The sequence below is a fragment of the Scyliorhinus canicula genome, chromosome 16 (assembly GCF_902713615.1).
Source record: "Scyliorhinus canicula chromosome 16, sScyCan1.1, whole genome shotgun sequence".
Lineage (NCBI taxonomy): Eukaryota > Metazoa > Chordata > Chondrichthyes > Carcharhiniformes > Scyliorhinidae > Scyliorhinus > Scyliorhinus canicula.
The window spans coordinates 19,062,239-19,079,997 of NC_052161.1; the positions used below are offsets into that span (position 1 = coordinate 19,062,239).

At 42.7% G+C, this 17,759-nt stretch overlaps 1 protein-coding gene across 3 annotated transcripts in view; it reads left to right on the forward strand.

Annotated features, from left to right (window-relative positions):
• Nucleotides 1–16,228, forward strand: part of sfxn4 (sideroflexin 4) — a 41,587-nt gene extending 25,359 nt beyond the window's left edge. The window contains exons 8-14 of one of the 3 annotated variants that reach the window (XM_038822169.1): nt 1,450–1,512; nt 6,163–6,231; nt 7,078–7,168; nt 8,865–8,980; nt 11,316–11,401; nt 12,373–12,490; nt 15,948–16,228. In XM_038822169.1, coding sequence (XP_038678097.1) covers nt 1,450–1,512; nt 6,163–6,231; nt 7,078–7,168; nt 8,865–8,980; nt 11,316–11,401; nt 12,373–12,490; nt 15,948–16,025 — 621 coding nt within the window. In that variant the 3' untranslated portion in view covers nt 16,026–16,228. The remainder of the gene's footprint in view (nt 1–1,449; nt 1,513–6,162; nt 6,232–7,077; nt 7,169–8,864; nt 8,981–11,315; nt 11,402–12,372; nt 12,491–15,947) is intronic. The other 2 variants (XR_005463763.1, XM_038822170.1) reach the window with 2 other exon arrangements.
• The last annotated feature ends 1,531 nt before the right edge of the window (nt 16,229–17,759 follow it).

Genomic DNA, 17,759 nt, shown 5'->3' on the forward strand with positions numbered 1-17,759 from the left:
GCAGCTTCCCGGAAGATCGTACAAGTACATAATTCAAGTGGCAGCCTGGTTTCCATCCCTGGCCAGGTCAATGCGGCTTTTGAATTGTTTTGTCAGGGTTCTAGATCGGAGCCTCCGGCTGAGGGATCGGTCATGATTGACTTTTTGGGCAGCGTATCTATTCCAGCTGTGGTGAGGGAGAGGAGTGAGGAGTTGGAAGCACCATTGGGCCCAGAGGAAATTATGAAATGCATTGGGTTGATGCAGACTGATAAAACCCCTGGCCCAGATAGCTACCCCATTGAATTTTATAAGAGGTCTGCGGAGCAGTTTGTACCTTTTTTAATTTTGGATATGTTTAACGATTCCTTATCCAAGAGTTTCTTGCCCTCTACTCTCACACAGGCCTCTATCTCCTTGATTTTTAAGAAGGGTAAAGACCCAACAGAGTGTGGGTCATATCAACCTATGTCACTCTTAAATGCAGACATTAAGTTACTTGCCAAAGTGCTGGAGCTGCAGCTGGAGCCCTGCCTCCCAGAAGTGATCTCGGAGGATCAGACAGGCTTCATTTAAGGGTCAACACGATCTCCTGCTAAACATTGTCCTTTTACCCTCCTTGGTGGCCGTACCAGAGGTGACTGTTTCCCTAGATGCTGAAAAGGCGTTTGATAGAGTGGAGTGGGAATATCTGAGATTCTTGGGAGCGTTGGTTTTGGAAAAAACCTTCAATGCTGGATTTGATTATTGTATCAGGCCCCCACTGCTAGAAGAGAGGTTTAATAGCCTTGGGTTGTTTTTCCTGGAGCAGGGAAGACTGAGGGGTGACCTGAACGAGGCGTACAAGATTATGAGGGACATGGACAGGGTAGATAGGGATCAGCTGTTCCTTTTAGTTGAAGGGTCGGTTACGAGGGGACACAAGTTCAAGGTGAGGGGCGGGAGGTGAGGGGGGATTTGAGGAAAAACCTTTTTACCCAGATAGTGGTGACGTCTGTACGCACTGCCTGGGAAGTTGGTAGAGGTGGGGAGCCTCCCATCCTTTAAAAAGTACCTGGATGAGCACTTGGCACGCTTTAACATTTAGGGATATTGGCCAAGTACTGACAAATGGGATTAGGGTTGGCAGATAAGGTGCCTTTCATGCGGTGGTGCAGACTCGATGGGCCGAAGGGCCTTTTCCACACTGTATTTTTCTGTGATCTGTGAAAATGGCAGTCACTCATTTCCTTTTTTTTAAGGAGCTGGTCACTGTCAGCTGTTAAGGGGTTTAGTTTAGTTTTTGGGGTTAAGTTAATATGTGCTTGTTAGTCTTGCTCCTTTGTTTTGTAACTTTTGTTAACTGTTTTATATAATATTTTTATTGAGAATTTTTTTTCATAAACTTAAAAACAAATTTCAGTTTACTGTATTCAACAAAGCATACCGAAAGAAAAGAGATTAACATTCTTATCCTCCTTTTGTTTATAGTTCCTGTTTCAGTCATACAGTGCAGGATACAACTTGGTAAACAGAAATAAAACCACCTGTAAAGTAAGTGTGCCATTGCTTTTAACTTGGATCAAATGGGTACTTTTACTGTGTACAGTGGTTCCCGAAATCTATGGCCAGCATTTTCCTCAAAAAGAGGCAGAGTGACTTAGCGAGTGGGAAAAACAGCAAGGAGGCCACCAGCCATAAAGGCTGCTTTCCCCATCATATCGTTCAGCTCATAGAAAAAAAGTAAAGGAGCAGATCCCATCACGCCACCTTGGTGGGCGGCCTGCCAGCAACCTCGACTTTTAAAGACAGGTGCTCTGGTTAGTACGGCTGCCTCGGGTTCGATCCCGACCCCGGGTCACTAGCCCATTGAAGTTTGCACAATGTCAACTTCCCCGTGTCTGCGTGGGTCTCACCCCCCACAACCCAAAAAGATGTGCAGGGTAGGTGGATTGGTTACGTTAAATTGCCCCTTAATTGGAAAAAAAAGACTGGGTACTTTAAATTTATTTTTAAAAAGTGTGCCCTGATGCAAGAAATTGTAAATAGAACCTCCCCACCCCTATCCAGGAACACCCCTGGGCAGGGACAGGGGGTAGTCCCTGGGCATGACCCTGCCCTTGAGCGATACACTTCCCTGAACTCCTCTGGTGGGTTCTGCTGGTCAGGTGCCCACACTGAGAAACTGGTCATGATTCATTTTGGTGTGATCTCACGCTGATGTGAATGGACAATCTAACGGGGAGAATTATTAGGCGTAAAGGTCGAATTATGACATTTAAAGGTATTGAAATAAGAATCCCGATGTTGAACATCAAGATTGCTGTTTCATCATTGACGGGGGTAGGGACCAATGCAACGGGAAATCCTGCTGCCGATTCCGCCCACCACAATCGGAAGTGGAAATTGTCAGATTATCATACTCAAAGATTGTTCTTTGGGGAGGGAGCCTTGTCATCCATAGCCAGTCATTGAGTCACACAGTACAGAAGAGGCCCTTCAGTTCATTGAGTCTGCACCAATACAACTACACTAAATCTACACTAATCCTACTTTCTCGCACTTGACCCATCATCTTGAATATTATGATATTTTAGGTGCTCATCTTAATACTTTTTGACTGTTGTGAGGTTTCCTGCCTCTACTACCCTCCCAGACAGTGCATTCCAGACCACCCTCTTGGTGAAAGGATTTTACCTCAGATCCTCTAAAATGTTCTGCCCCTCACCTTAAAATTATGCCCCCTTGTTATTGACCTTTCAACAAAGGGAGCAGCTGCTCCTATCCAACCTGTCCATACCCCTCTTGTGCATCCCAATCAGGTGCCCCCCGCCAGCTTTCTCTGCTCTAAAGAAAATAATCCAAACCTACCCAGACTCTCAAGTGCTCCATCCCAGGTAACTTTGTGATGAATCTCATCTGCATCCTCTCCACTGCAATTACATCCTACCTATAGTAAGGTGACCAGAACTACACAGAGTACTCCAGCTGTGGCCTAAGCAAAGTCCTGTACAGCTCCAACATAACCTCCCTGCTCTTATCTGTGCCACGACTGATGAAGGCAAGTGTCCCGCAAGCCATCTTAACTACACTATTAACCTGCCCTGCTGTGTTCAGGGATCTGTGGACAAGCACCCCAAGATCCCTCTATTCCTCTGAGCTTCCTAGTGTCCTACCATTCATTGTGTTGTTACTCCTTCCACAATGCATCATCTCACACTTTTCAGGGTTAAATTCTGTCTGCCATTGATCTGCCCATCTGTCCAACCTGTCTATATCTTCCTGCAACCTAAAATCATCTTCCTGACAATTAGTCACCCTGCTAATCTTTGTGTCATCCACAAATGTACTTCTCATCCCCCACCTGCCCAAGTTCTCATCTGTATCGTTTATACATATCACAAAAAATAAGGGACCTAAAACTGATCCCTGTGGTACGCCACTGGACACCGGCCTCCTGTCTCACAAACAGCCTCTACCAACACCCCCTGTCTCCTACCACTAAGCCAGTTTGGTTTCAGCTTGCCAACTTATCCTGGATCCTATGTGCTTTTACTTTCTTTATCAGTCTCCCATGTGTTACCTTTGCTGAAATCCATATAAACTGCATCAACTGCACTCCCCTCATCTACACACCTGATCACCTTCTTTAAAAAAATTCAATCAAATTCGTTAGGCATGACCTTCCTCTTACATTCTGAATATCCCTGCTCAAACCTTGTCTCTCCAAGTGAAGATTAATTTTCTCCTTTAGAATTTTCTCCAATAGTTTTCCAGCCACTGATGTAAGACTCACTGGCCTGTAATTTGCTGGTTTAACTCTACCATCCTTCTTGAAAATTGGAACCACATTAACAGTCCGCTGGCGCCGACCCTATGGCCAGAGAAGAATTTAAAATTTGGGAAGGAGCCCCCGTAATCTTCTTCCTTGCCTCCCACAGCAACCTGAGATGCAACTCATCCGGACCTGGGGATTTGTCCACTTTTAAGCCTGCCAAAACCTCCAATCCCTCCTCACTCCGTTTGCCAAACTGTTCAAGAGCCTCACAGTCCTTCTCCTACCCCATCCGTCCCGAATTGTGTACCTACGTCGTTCTTATCCTCAGTGAAAACAGATGCAAAGTACTCATATAATACACCATCAATGTTCTCCAGCTCCATGCACTGATTTCCCCCTAATGGGCCTACTCTTTCCCTGGTTATTCTCTTCCCTTTCATATTATTAAGTATCTTGGGATTCTCCATAACCCTACCCGCAAGTGCTTTTTCATGCCCCTACTTTGCTCTCCTACTTCCTTAAGTTCCCCCTCTATGTTTTCTGCACTCCACTAAGGTCTCTGTTGATTTGCTCCCTTTGTATCTGCTAGAAGTCTCCATTTTCTTTCTTATCCAGACTGAATATTCCTAAATATCCAGGTTCTCTGGGCTTACTGCTCCTACATTTCACCCTAATGGCCCATGTTGGGCCTATACTCTCCCCATTTCCTTTTTGAACACAACCCAACGTCTGCACTAGATTTTCCCACAAGAAATTGTTCCCAGTCTACTTAGGCCTGATTCTGCCTCGTTCCAATAATATCTGCCTTCCCCCAATCCAAAACTGTTTTTTGCAGACCATCTTTTCCCTTTTCATAACAAACATAAGATTTACTGTGTTGTTGTCGCTATCACTAAAATGCTCCCACTGTCACCTTGGACAGCTTCGTTCCCCAGAATTCCATCCAGCACTGTGCCATCACTTGTTGGACCTTCTACATTTCAAAATAACAAGCTTTCTTGACTTTCAAGAAATCTGCCCCTCTCAACCCTTTGCACTTTGGCAATCCCAATTAATGTTGGGGAAGTTGAAAGTAGGGCGGCACAGTGGTTAGCCCTGCTGCCTCACAGTGCCAGGAACCCGGGTTCAATTCCGACCATGGGTGTCTGCTTGGGTGTCCTCCGGATACTCGGGGTTTTCTCCCACAATCCAAAGATGTGTAGGTTAGGTGAATTGGCCATGCTAAACTGCCCTTTAGTGTCCAAAAAGTCTGCGGGTTAGGTGGGGGGGGAGTTGGCCGGGGGAGTTGGCCTACCAGTGCTTTTTCAGAGGGTCGGCACAGGCTACGTTCTGCACTGCAGCAATTCTAAATCGCCTAATATAATTTCCCGATCGTTGTTGTGAATTGTCTACATATCTCCTCTATTGCCCGCTGACTATTTGGGAACCTCTAATACGCTCCCAGCAATGTGACTGCCCCCTTTTTATTCCGAAGCTCTACCCACAAAGCCTCTTTTTGAAGATTCTTCTAAGATATTGTCCCTCCTTGCTCAAGTAACGAGTAACTGAGTCTTTAATTAATAACACAACATTACCTCTCTTTTACACTCTCCCCATCTCGCCTGAAGAACCTATACCCAGGAATGTTGAATTGCCAGTCCTGCCCCTCCCTCAATTCCACGTGTCAATCCATGCCCTTAACTCATCAATCTTACCTATAATATTCCTAGCATTGAAGTAGAGGCCATCCAGCCTCGCCTTATTCCCGTCGAACTCAATGTGGTAAACTCCTTCTGTCTGGCCTGTATGTGACTAGAGTTCCCACTAATCTCGTTGACTCATAAGTAGCCGAACAAGCCATACAGTTGCATTGAACCTCTACAAAGAAGGATAAGACTGGATGAACCACTGAGCCGAGACCTAGGTATCGAACCCGGGCACAATGAAAATGCAGCCAGCCCAATCAACCCCACCAACTCCTCATTGCTAACATCTGGGGACGAGTGCTGAAGTTGGGAAGGATATTCCGCAGACTTAGAAAAAGAATGCCATGGTATTTGAGAACAAAAGTTGAAGTTAGCTGCCAGCGTGTGGAGGAGGACACCTGAAATCTAAAGGCATTAAAATTGATGTTCATAGCAAAGAGGGCAGCGTACGTAAGAGAAATTAAAAAACAATCCTGAGCAAAATCTTGACATCCAGACTCATCACACAGCCACCTACTCTGTATAATTATTAATCATTCTTTCAGTCTTGGAAAGATTGTCTCTTCAGACCTCCCAGCTCTTGAACTCTACATTACTGAGTATATAGAACTACAGTCATTTAAATCTAAGAAAATGATTAAACTATTTCAAGAAGAGAAAGTGCTTCAAAAATATTTCAATTGTCAATTATTTTATCTGCATTTGAAACCAAACTGATGCTTTTCAAAAATTTCTTTTTAGGATGAAAAGGTTCCTCTAAAACAAGTTCTCCTATTGTTTGGAGCTGTGACCTATACTACATGTTTGGGAGTATGTAATCAAAATAGTATGTGTTTTATGAAAAATTATCTGATTTAGCAATTGTTCCATGGAGCATTTATATTGGTGATTAGCGTATGTTGAGCTGGAAAGAAACATCTTGTCATTACTTAAACAGATAAAGTGAGAAATATTTTCCTTTTTTGATACACTGAGCTGGGTTTGTGCTGAATGCCAATGATGGCCTCTTGCAAAATCCAGATTGTGGGATTGTCTTGTGCTTGACAAAATGCTTTTAGCAAAATGCTCTGAGCTCATTATAGGCTTCTCTATTATCTACTGCCTACGGCTATTTCATTTTTGCCGTTCACTTCAACACCATTCAATTTTCTTTTGGCAGAAAGTGCTTTTAGAAAGATTACATGCTGTGAAGGCATTTGATCAAATAGAAAGGATGTACCCATGCTATTTCCTTTATGGCTTGAGTCCTGGAACACTGTGGTGCCTATCATTAATAGTCTCACAACTTTCCCCCGCATTTCTTTTGTGCAACCACTTCAGAAAAGTGCTAACTTGTGCTATGAAGTAGCTCCACAGGTCTTGGCAGTACCAACCAAAGGTGTTCTTCATTTATTAGCTTAACCAATGAACATTGTCCTGCAGTCCAACAAAGGAGGACGTCATAGTCTGATTCTGTCCTCATCTGATAACCACATACACTTCAGAATGGATTGCTTGATGGAAAATAACAATTCAGAAATGACTGTGGCTATTTAGCTGTGGCTATTGTTACTTCAGTAATCCCAAGTGTGTTTTACATTGTGCGTGAAACATTTGGAATAATTTGCATCCATGTTGGATTCTAAATCGCTATTTTTTTAATCTTTTTAAATGTAGGTTTCCCCTCAGTTTGTGATGCACCGCTATGCATCAAACAGTCCTGTAATGTACACTGTGTTCAAAAAGATTCTGCCAGTTCCTGTACTTGGTAAGTAGACAGTTGTTGGAGCAGTCAGGCAGGTCATTAGGATTGGGTTCTTTGGGAATCAGAATGGCAGGTTGGTGCAATAGGAGGCTCAGATGAAAGAATATTGTTGAAGGGTTCCTTACTCCACATCTGCACAAGTCTACCTGATAATTCACAATTACTTTAATTATCGATTCCCAAACTCTATGGAAATGGCATCAAACTTGTGATTTGCCCCTGAAGTCTGCGTTCCCACTTTCACTCACAGCACTTTGTCTGCTTCTCCCTCTGAATTCTCCTCTGAGCAATACCTTGGTCTCTGTTCTCTTACCTTCATTGGTTTTCCAGACTGTATCTGGTTCTTTGGGATGCTTGTCTCTTTGCAGCTCCCTTGTCTTGTCCAGCTTCTCCTGGCAGAGTTGAGAGATGTTCCCTCACGGGGGAATGTCTTCAACTACTGACAAATTTAAAAGCCATTCTACGTTACAGGGCCCCCAGTGGCTAAGCAACTTCTGCCCGCGTCTATTTACTCTTCAGGCTGTAACCCTCTCTAAGCACAATAGAAATTGAAACCAACCCTCCACACATTGAATAAACTGGGATTGTTCGCCCTAGAAAGACGGAGGCTGAAGGGTGACCCGATGGAAGTTTATAAAATTATGAGGATTAAAGATAGGGTGAACAGTTGGAGGCATTTTCCCAGGGCGGAAATGACAATTCCAAGGGGCACAAGTTGAAGGTGAGGGGGGGGAGGTTCAGTGGAGATATACGGGGGGAAGCTTTTTACACTGAGGGTGGTGGTGGCTTAGAATGCACTGCCAAGTGAGGTGGTTGAGGTAGATACATTAGCGACCTTTAAGACTTACCTAGAGAGACACATGAACAGATGATATAGGCGGTTGGTCGAGATAGACACGTGATCGGTGCAGGCTTGGAGGGCCGAAGGGGCTGTTCCTGTGCTGAATTGTTCTTTGTTCATCCAAACACCTTCATCCAGACTGAATCTAACAATAGGTTTTACCCCTCTTGGTGCAGAATCATTAAATTGAACCCAATTAAAACTAGCTTATTTCTAATGTTTACCAATACAAATATAATAAATCCCGTAAAACATTGTTTTCCTAACACAAGCCTTTGGCTTTTGTCTGGTGAGAATTGGCAGAATGATTGGTAGAATTAATGCTAAATTGGCCAGTGTCTCACTCCAGAGATTGAGGAGGTGGGTCTTAATTTTTCTCTTCCTCTACTTTTTAATCACTACTAGAAAGAGATCACTTCCCCATCAATTTTTCTGGGCAAGTGTCCAGTCTTGACCAGCTGCAAATTATTGGTGTCTTATCATGGTTTAAGATTTATGTTTAAGAAGGATTCACAGGGCAGCACGGTGGCGCAGTGAGTAGCACTGCTTTCTCACGGCGCTGAGGTCCCAGGTTCGATCCCGGCTCTGGGTCACTGTCCATGTGGAGTTTGCACATTCTCCCTGTGACTGCATGGGTTTTGCCCCCACAACCCAAAGATGTGCAGAGTAGGTGGATTGGTCATGCTAAATTGCCCCTTAATTGGAAAAAATTAATTGGGTACTCCAAATTTATATTTTAAAAAATAATAATTTTAAAGAAGGATTCACAGTATAAGATGAGCTATAAATTACTTAAAATGTTTGATTTTGATACTTGTTCAAGGCTTGTTTTGATTTCACTGCTCCTTTTCCCAACAGCGTTTGCAAGTGCTCTGAATGTGGCAATAGTTAGAGGCTTTGAGTTTGATAAAGGAATTGAAGTTGCGGATAAAAATGGAAATGTGGTCGGAGTCTCTCAATTAGCTGGGACTAAGGTAAAGTTTTAAGTAGTTATGTTTGTGGACTGACAGACTAGAGTTTGCAAGGTCACACCTCGTCATGTTATTTTGTGAAGTTGAATTCAATCTGTAAGCTAACACCAAAAATAATAACCCTAAAAATTACCATTGGAATCTGCACAGTTTTCCTTACACATGGGTCTAGTCCACTCTTGTCTGTTGACTGCTTATAAAAGCATAAGAACTGGAGTAGGCCTTTTAGCCCCGTGAGCCTGTTTCTCCTTTCAAAGAGATGATGGCTGATCGACAGCAACAATAACTTCTTATATGCCCCGTAACTGGGCAACAAAAATACGCCCATCTGAGATCTAAATTTAACAATTGATTTAACATCAATTGCCATTTGCAGACGAAAGTTCCGAACCTCCTACCACCCTTTGTGTGTCGGCATGTTCTTTGAGGTCACTCCTGAAAGTTCTGGCTCTGCCTCCTTAGCCAATATAATCCTTTCTAAGGTATGGTGCCTAAAATTGCTCACAGTACTCGAGGTGTGATCGAACCAGGACTTTGCATAGCTGGTATAATTTCTACCCTTTTTATTTCTATTGTTGTAGTATTTTCTGTATCTGTTCGTGACATTTCAATGATCTCGTTTTCTGGAACCCTAATCCTCTTTAGACCTTCTCTTTCTCCCGAGTGCCCTCTGAAGTGACTTCGCAAACAATTGTTATATGCACGAAGAAGGCACCTTCACTTTCTAAAAGCAACCTTTCCATCGTCACCCACATCCCAAGAACACATAAAATGAACTTCAAATCATAACCCCTTTATTTACCTTAATCCACCCTATTTAAAAGATGAATGCACCTTTTGTCACTGTGTGTCTACAGTTCCACATAAGCAAAGCCAAAGGTTTGAAAGTTATGTTTTCTCAGGGTGATCATGAGATAGTAGCCTGTAATGATTTCTTAATTAATTTCTCCAAATCCAGGTTGTCCTTGAGTCCCACATTTTGATAATTGCTGTTATTATTGGTTACCTTCTTCAATGTATTAATATGGAATTAAAGCTAGAAAGAACAAGGAATATTATATTCCTTGTAGTCAGTTGGAAAAGGAAGAATCCAAAGCCAGTCTTTACTTGGAATAGATTTATTCACAGCGTGAAATATTGCAGAGATATATCTCCTGACTCCACTCCACGCCTTTGTCAGTAAGTGCCTTTTTCCAAGTGCACAACTAACAATCCAATCAATGCCCACCACCTGTATGTACTTAACTTCAGCCAATGCAATTAACAAAAAATAGTGAAAAATTGTAAGCTCCCTCAAAGGGTCATTTGGAAAGTTACTCAAAACGTTCTGACAGACATAGGACAAACATTAATGTTTCCGGTTGCATTTTCAACCTATGCTAAGCCAATACATCTATGCCTAAGCTGTAATTAAGGTGCTACAATGACTCTCAGTCATCCTGAGATAAGAAGGGAAATAAGACAGTTGCTGGACTTGACCAGTCTTCATTTCTAGAAAGGTAAAAGGGCATTAGGTGAGGACAGAATTCGACCCTGCTATAGTGTTCTGTGCAGTCATCACTCTCGAATACCCCTCTCAAACTCTGACCACCTTCTCTTCCTTCCATTTATAAAACCCTCCTTAAGACCTTCAGAAATTGACCAAACCTTTTATTATCCTCCTATTCGATCTTTGGATTGGCATCCATTTTCCTCAATCTCTGAAGTGTGCTGAGACATTTTTCTGTGTAAATGTATTCTGTTGGCGGCATGGGGGCACAGTGGTTAGCACTGCTGCCTCACTGTGCTAAGGACCCGGGTTCGAATCCAGGCTCCGGGTCGCTGTCCGTGTGGAGTTTGCACATTCTCCCCGTCTCTGCGTGGGTCTCACCCCCACAACCCAAAGATGTGCAGGGTAGGTGAATTGGCCACGTTAAATTGCCCCTTAATTGGAAAAAAAAGAATTGGGCACTTCAATTTTTTTAAATGTATTCGGTGCAAAAAGCTGTTAAAATTGTATTAAATCAGACACTTGTTCAGTAACTATACCATTTAACACTGATGTTTTCTGACATTTTTACTTAGACTCCTAATACGTATCTTTGGTACAGAGTTGAGTTCCATATACGTAGTCACAGTCTGAGGGAGGATGAAATTCTTTGGTTAACCTTAATTAATATTTAGTTCATTACTGTTGATTGACCTCTAAATACCCTGAAGTACAGTAATCTGAAGATTTTGCTGTGTTTTAAGTATGATAAAGAGTTAAGTCAAGTATGCATGAAAACCAAAAGGCTTTTAAAAGTTGCATCTTTGTGATTAGCAGAAACATTTTCAAAATGTATTTACTCCTATCAAGGCAATAAAAGAGACGGCGCTCTCTCGAGCAGTATTAGTTGGAGCTACAGTAACTGCACCCAACATACTTGTCGGCTATTTACAAAGGTAGGAAATATTTTTTGAAACAGTCTCGGATTTCTTGACAGACTCAGTCCAAGTTATACATCCATATTGTTCGCTAAACACTTCATAATGTTGCAACAATTACAATTATTTAGGTTAATTAGCATTAATTTAAAGTCAGTTTGATTTTATTTCCACCTATCTTTGTCTCTTTTTAGCTTTTCTACAATATTCACAAGGAAACAACAAAAGACTGGCATTTTTATAGCGTCATTCACAAGCATTGGCAGTCCCAAAGTGCTTTTGAGCTGTCAACGTACTTTTTGAAGTGTAGCCAGGATTGTGACTACAGTTGTCGCCACACTATTGTGACAACAGCCAATTTACACGCAGCAAACATCCATGAGATAATGCCCAGATACTTTGCTATTTTGTCATGTTGATTGAAGGATAAATATTGGCCAGATGGGATAGATCCCCTCCTTCTTCAAATTAGTTTCATGGGATTTTTTACATGCACCTGAACAGGCAGATGTGGCCCCTCAACTGGAAGTCCCACAGTGCCGCACTTCCTCAGTACTTCACTGGAGTGCCAGTGTTGATATTTGTAGGACTTAAACCCCTCAGAACCTTCTGACTCAAAGATGAGGGGGTGAATTCTCTGCCGGCTGGATTCTCCGTTCTGCTAGCAGCGTATCCCTACCAGTGGGTTTCCCAGTGGGGTGGGGGTGGGGTTTCAATGTGGCCGAGAAACATGCGACTGGGGGACTGGAGAATCCCACCCGAGATTGCAACTGACTGAACCAAGGCTGACGCACGTGGGTGTCTTCAACGAGGAAAGAGAGGAGGGATTTAGGGAGGGAATTGCCGGGTTTAGGGCCCAAGCAACTGAAACAAAATGCATACAAGTGCCATTTTTGTAATGTATTTTTTTAATATATATATATATATATATATATATATATAGTGCATTTTTATTATTGTTAAGTGCACAATTTTTATTTCTCCTGTAGAACGAATTTCATAAGAAGATTTCCATTTGGTCTTGCTCCTATTAGACATATAATGACTGCCTTTGTATTCGGACTAATGGTCCCCTTCGCCTTCAGCCTGTATCCTCAGACGGGAAAGGTATGTGATGAGTTTCTGTATATACTACTCCTAACTTAGTTATTGTGTAGATTGCCAGCCATTCCCGCTCCATCGCCAGTCTTTTGATGTCTGTGAGGTTATCAGATTGTTTTCTATTTGTCTGTGTTTTACTGGATTTGTTGATTTAGTGCTATTATTTCTTGCTGTAACTTAGACAGAATTAAAAAGAATAAAAGAATGAACCTGCATTTATATAACAGCTTGCATGACCTCAGGGCGTCCCTAAGTGCTTTACAGCCAATGAGGTACTTCTGTAGTATAGTGTAATGTGGGAGATTTGAACATGGAACATTTGGCAGCCAACTTGCACACAGCAAGTTCCCACACACAGCAATGTAATAATCTGATTTTTTTAAAAAAAGAGATGTTGATTAAGGGATAAACATTGGTCAGGACACGAGCGATTTCTCCCTGCTCTTCGAGATAGTGCAGTGGGATCTTTAATGTCCACTTGAGAGAGCAGAAGGAGCCTTGGTTTAATGTCACTCCCAAATTACAGCACCTCTAACCATGCAGCAGTCACAGAGTCCTGCACTGGAGTGCCAGCCTGGATTTTTGTGCTCCAGTCTCTGGAGCAGGTTTTGAATCCCTGGCCTTCTGACTCAGGCAAGAGTGTTACCCTTTCCTTACGGAAGCTGATGCTGGATTTATCTGGTTTGGACTTGTGGTCTCTGGATTGTGTCCGTATTTACAGAGGGTCCCTGAGGGATCTGCAACCTCTTTCCTTTTCTCCCTTGTCGTTGTCCACCTCTTGAGTGTCAATATTTGCATATAGTGACTGACGCAGAAAAGCCCATAATTTTGAGGTGTGAAGATAAAATTTGCAAAGCTTTTCAAACAACATAACAAGATATTCAGTGTGTTGGCATTTAAGTGCAGGGGGATACACTAGATAATCTTGAGTTGTAACTCTGAGACTAATTGCAAAACTTGCAATGGATCAAATTGAAAAATGTGTTAATGACTTTATGTTGCTGAGCTTTTTAATACATAATGTATTCTCGGCAGTGCGGGGATTCCCATATTTTGAGCTCATAGAATCCCTACAGATCAGAAGGAGGACATTCGGCCCATTGAGTCTGCACTGATCCACTGAAAGAACACCCTATCAAGACCCATCCCCCGCCCATCCCCATAATCCCATCTAGACTGTACATCTTTGGACACTAAGGGGCAATTTAGCATGGCCAATCCACCTAACCTGCACATCTTTCGACTGCGAGAGGAAACCGGAGCACCCGGAGGAAACCCACGCAGACACGGGGAGAATGTGCAAACTGCACACAGACAGCCACCCAAGGCCAGAATTGAAAGGGCATGCTGCCCTTTGTGAGTGGGTTAGGCAATCAAGCGGGATAATGCATTTTAGTCTTTGGCTGAAAGGAGGTTGATTAGGTCAGAGGAAGATCTTTTAAAAAGCTTTAACAAAGAGTAATTCAGACTCGAAACGTTAGCTCCCTTCTCCACAGATGCTGTCAGACCTGCTGAGATTGTCTAGTATTTTCTGTTTCTGTTTCAGATTCCAGCATCCACATAATTTGCTTTTATTTAAGATCTTTTACATGTCTCCTAATGATCATTTAGATCGCAGCATTTAGTGTTGACACTTGGATTTTGTGGCACAAGGTGACTTTGATAATACAGGAAAGTTGAATTTGGGGACACTGAGGGAGAATTCAGAATGTCCAATTCACCTAACAAGCACGACTTTTGGGACTTGTGGGAGGAAACCGGAGCACCAGGAGGGAAACCCACGCAGACACGGGGAGAACGTGCAGACTCCGCACAGACAGTGACCCAAGCCGGGAATCGAACCTGGGATCCTGACGCTGTGAAGCAACAGTGCTAACTACCGTACTACCGTGTAGCAGCCCTCTGCGCCCAGGTACCCAGGTTTCCAGATTAGAAATGGCTGGAGGTTGATCCTTTGTTTGCGATGAGTTTGCCGATGGCAATCAGTTCAGTGGTGGAAAAATCTCACAGCTGACTTCAGTGTTCCTCGAGGAAGAGGAATAAAGTGAGCCAGATATTTACTGCTCCAGTAGAGTGGATCCTTGGATGTCACAGAATGGGCTGATCACCAGAATCACAGAATTGTTACTGTGCAGGAGGGAGGCTATTTAGCCCATCATGTTTGTACTGACTCTCCGACTGAGCAAGTCACCTAGTTCCATTCTCCCGCCTCCTCTCCCTAACCCTGCATGTTCTTCCTTTGTAGATAACAGACTAGTTCCTTTCTGAATGCTTCAACAAACCTGCTTTCACCACACCCTCCGAGCATTCCAGGCCCTAACCACTCGCTGTGTGAAAATGTTTTCTTTTGCTTCTTTTACTAATTACTTTAATCTGTGCCCTCTCGTTCTCGATTCTTTCACAAATGGGAACACTTTCTCCCTAGCTACTCTGATCAGACCCCTCATAATTTTGAATGCCTCTAACAAATCTCCTCTTGGCCTACTTTTCTCTAAATGACGATGTGGAGATGCGTGCCTCACCTGATGAAGGAGCTACGCTCCGAAAGCTCGCGATTCCAAATAAACCTGTTGGGCTTTAACCTGGTGTTCTCAAAGTGAAACAGTCCTAACTTCTCCAATCTACCTTCGTAACTAGTTTGTGGGATGAGGAACTTAATGCTCATGAATCATTTCTGCAGTTCTTCAGGCCTTCACATCCTTCTTAAAAGTACAGCACCCAGAACTGGATGCAATATTCCAGCTGAAGCCAAACGAATGATTTAGACAATATCAACATAATATCCTTGCTCTTGTACTCTAGGCCCTTAGTAATAAAACTGAGGACACATTATACTGTATTAGCCACTCTCTCAACCTGTCCTGCCATGTTCAATGGCGTATGCATCTACTCCTGCACCCAGTGTTGTACCATTTAGTTTATATTGGCGCCATGTTCTACCAGAATGAGTCACTTCACATTTCTCTGCATTGAACATAATCTGCCACCTGTCTGCCCATTCCACCGACTTGTCTGTACCCTTTTGAAGTTCAACACTATCCTCATCATTCACAACACTTCTGAGTTTTGTATCATCTGCAAACTTTGAAATTGCACCCCGTACACCAAGATAATATATATCATTAATATAAATCAGGAAAAACAAGAGTTTCTGACACTGACCAATACAAACCTTCAATAGCTCCAATACAAACCTTCCTCCAGCCTGAAACACATCATTAACCACAAAACCACTGATGCTCCTCTTGCTCCAGTTGCAGTGCCAGTATCTCAGTCATGTTTTGATGTAGAACTTTGTGAGTGAAGCAGCAGGGAGCCAGTGGAAATTGTCTAGTCATAGCTTTGGGGTGGCTGGGGGCAAAGACACTAGAAAAATGAAAGATAGCTCATTTGGAAATGCACTCTCTAAGCAAAGTAACACTGATTTTTAAAAAATCTAAGCTCACTGTTAATTTTATTTCAGATAAAACGGAGCAATCTTGAACCTTTGATCCAGTCGGCCACCACAGAAGAGGACCTTTATTACAACAGAGGGTTGTGAAAGAATCACAAAATAAGTTGTATTCTGTCTGGAGTCAATTTGTTCACATGGACAGATCACACTGAGGACAGATGCTATCACAAAACGAGATCGCGGAGGCCTGAATGCAGGAGAAATTTTACTTGATGGAGAACTGTTAATAATGTGTAAAACACTGAATTTTATTGCAATTATGTTGACTAAATAAACACATTAACCCAAAAGTCAGTTTTGCTTCCTTCTATATTCGGCATATAAAGGCAAAGGGCATGGTCGTCTTGTTGGCTTTTGAGATCATGCTCCTCTGATTTTAATCAGGAGTTGTCCAATACCTTTACTTATGGTGGGTTTCCAAGATTTTTCCCACCTTCCCTTTAAGGTGGTGACTTGTGCTTGAATGCAGTTCCATGCTTGGAGCCCACTGCTACCTCGGAACTGTGAAATGTTTGTACGTGTGCTTAGTCATTTTGGGAAAAACATGATCATAGAGACATCGCAGTCTGCATCCCCATCATCTCCTCACTCAACATCCATGCACGTACTAACCAACTGTAGTCACTGGATAATGAAGACCAATAGCTGTGCTCGATTTCCCTAGTTTCAAAGTATAGAAGCCACATAGTGCTGTCTTGGATGACAGCTCAAACCAAATGAGGGACATTTCTGGTCTGTAAGTGCAGCTCAGCACCACATTGGACAGTTTATTTAATCATGGAGTTGTTGAGAAGTATGCGGTTTTCCCTTTGAGGGCAGAGACATTATGGCCTTGAAATCAATTGCGGTCTTGTGCACCTAAGCATCCGATATGGTGGGTGGTGCATTGGTAAAGCTTCCAGTAGGTGTTCAGGGCCCCTGGCTGAAAAAGGTGTTGGATCCTTTACTCCTGCGCCCCCTCAATCTCCTCCCACCCAGGCCTGCCTGTGGGCCTTTGCAGAGGAAGTAGCTGGTTGAAATCAGTCAGTTGCCTCTGGATACCAGGTTGGCATCCACAGATTGTTGTCAATTTGCTCATGAGACTTGAGACATGTCTGTGAACAATTGTCAAAATGTGTAAATTATTGTTGTATTTTAAGTTCCAACTGTTGTAATGAAGTAAGTAAAAGTTCATTTGTGGCACTCTTGGCGAACAAAGGCACTTCAATTGCTGATTGTTTGAGTGTTCATTGAAAACAATCCCATTTTACATTAAGATGATTGTTCCAATACCCAAATGGGTTCAATAAGTCAATTGAGTTTGAATTGAGTCTCACCGTCAATGCTTTTAAAGTTGTTTGATACAATTGTGATTCTTCTTTAGTTCTGTGCATGAAGGCAGGTCACAAAAACCAGAGCAAAGTACCAAGGCTTTTTCTGTGTGCAGCACGAGGAGGCAGGCTCAGAATCTACATCATCTGGAACAATGATTGGAACCTGTCCTGTTGGCACTGAGCTGATCCACACACGAGCCGTCCAGCCGACTGAGCGAGTCAGCCACCCACAATCATGATTAACGACCATTATTTATGATGTAAAATATTTTGTACAGTCGATTCTAATATAATTGGAAGAGGGGTTATTGATCCCAACCACGCATACAATTGCTGAAAGATTAAAGAAGTAATGATGGTCTGTGCTGAAGGTAGGCACCTCAATCTTGTCTGCTCCAGGGAGATAGTCTAGTCACAAATGTTCTGTTTTTTAAGAAAAATCAACAGCAATGGAAATAGAACGAATTTTCATGGTGTGTGAGAAGTGCTATGAATCTATTTATGTGGC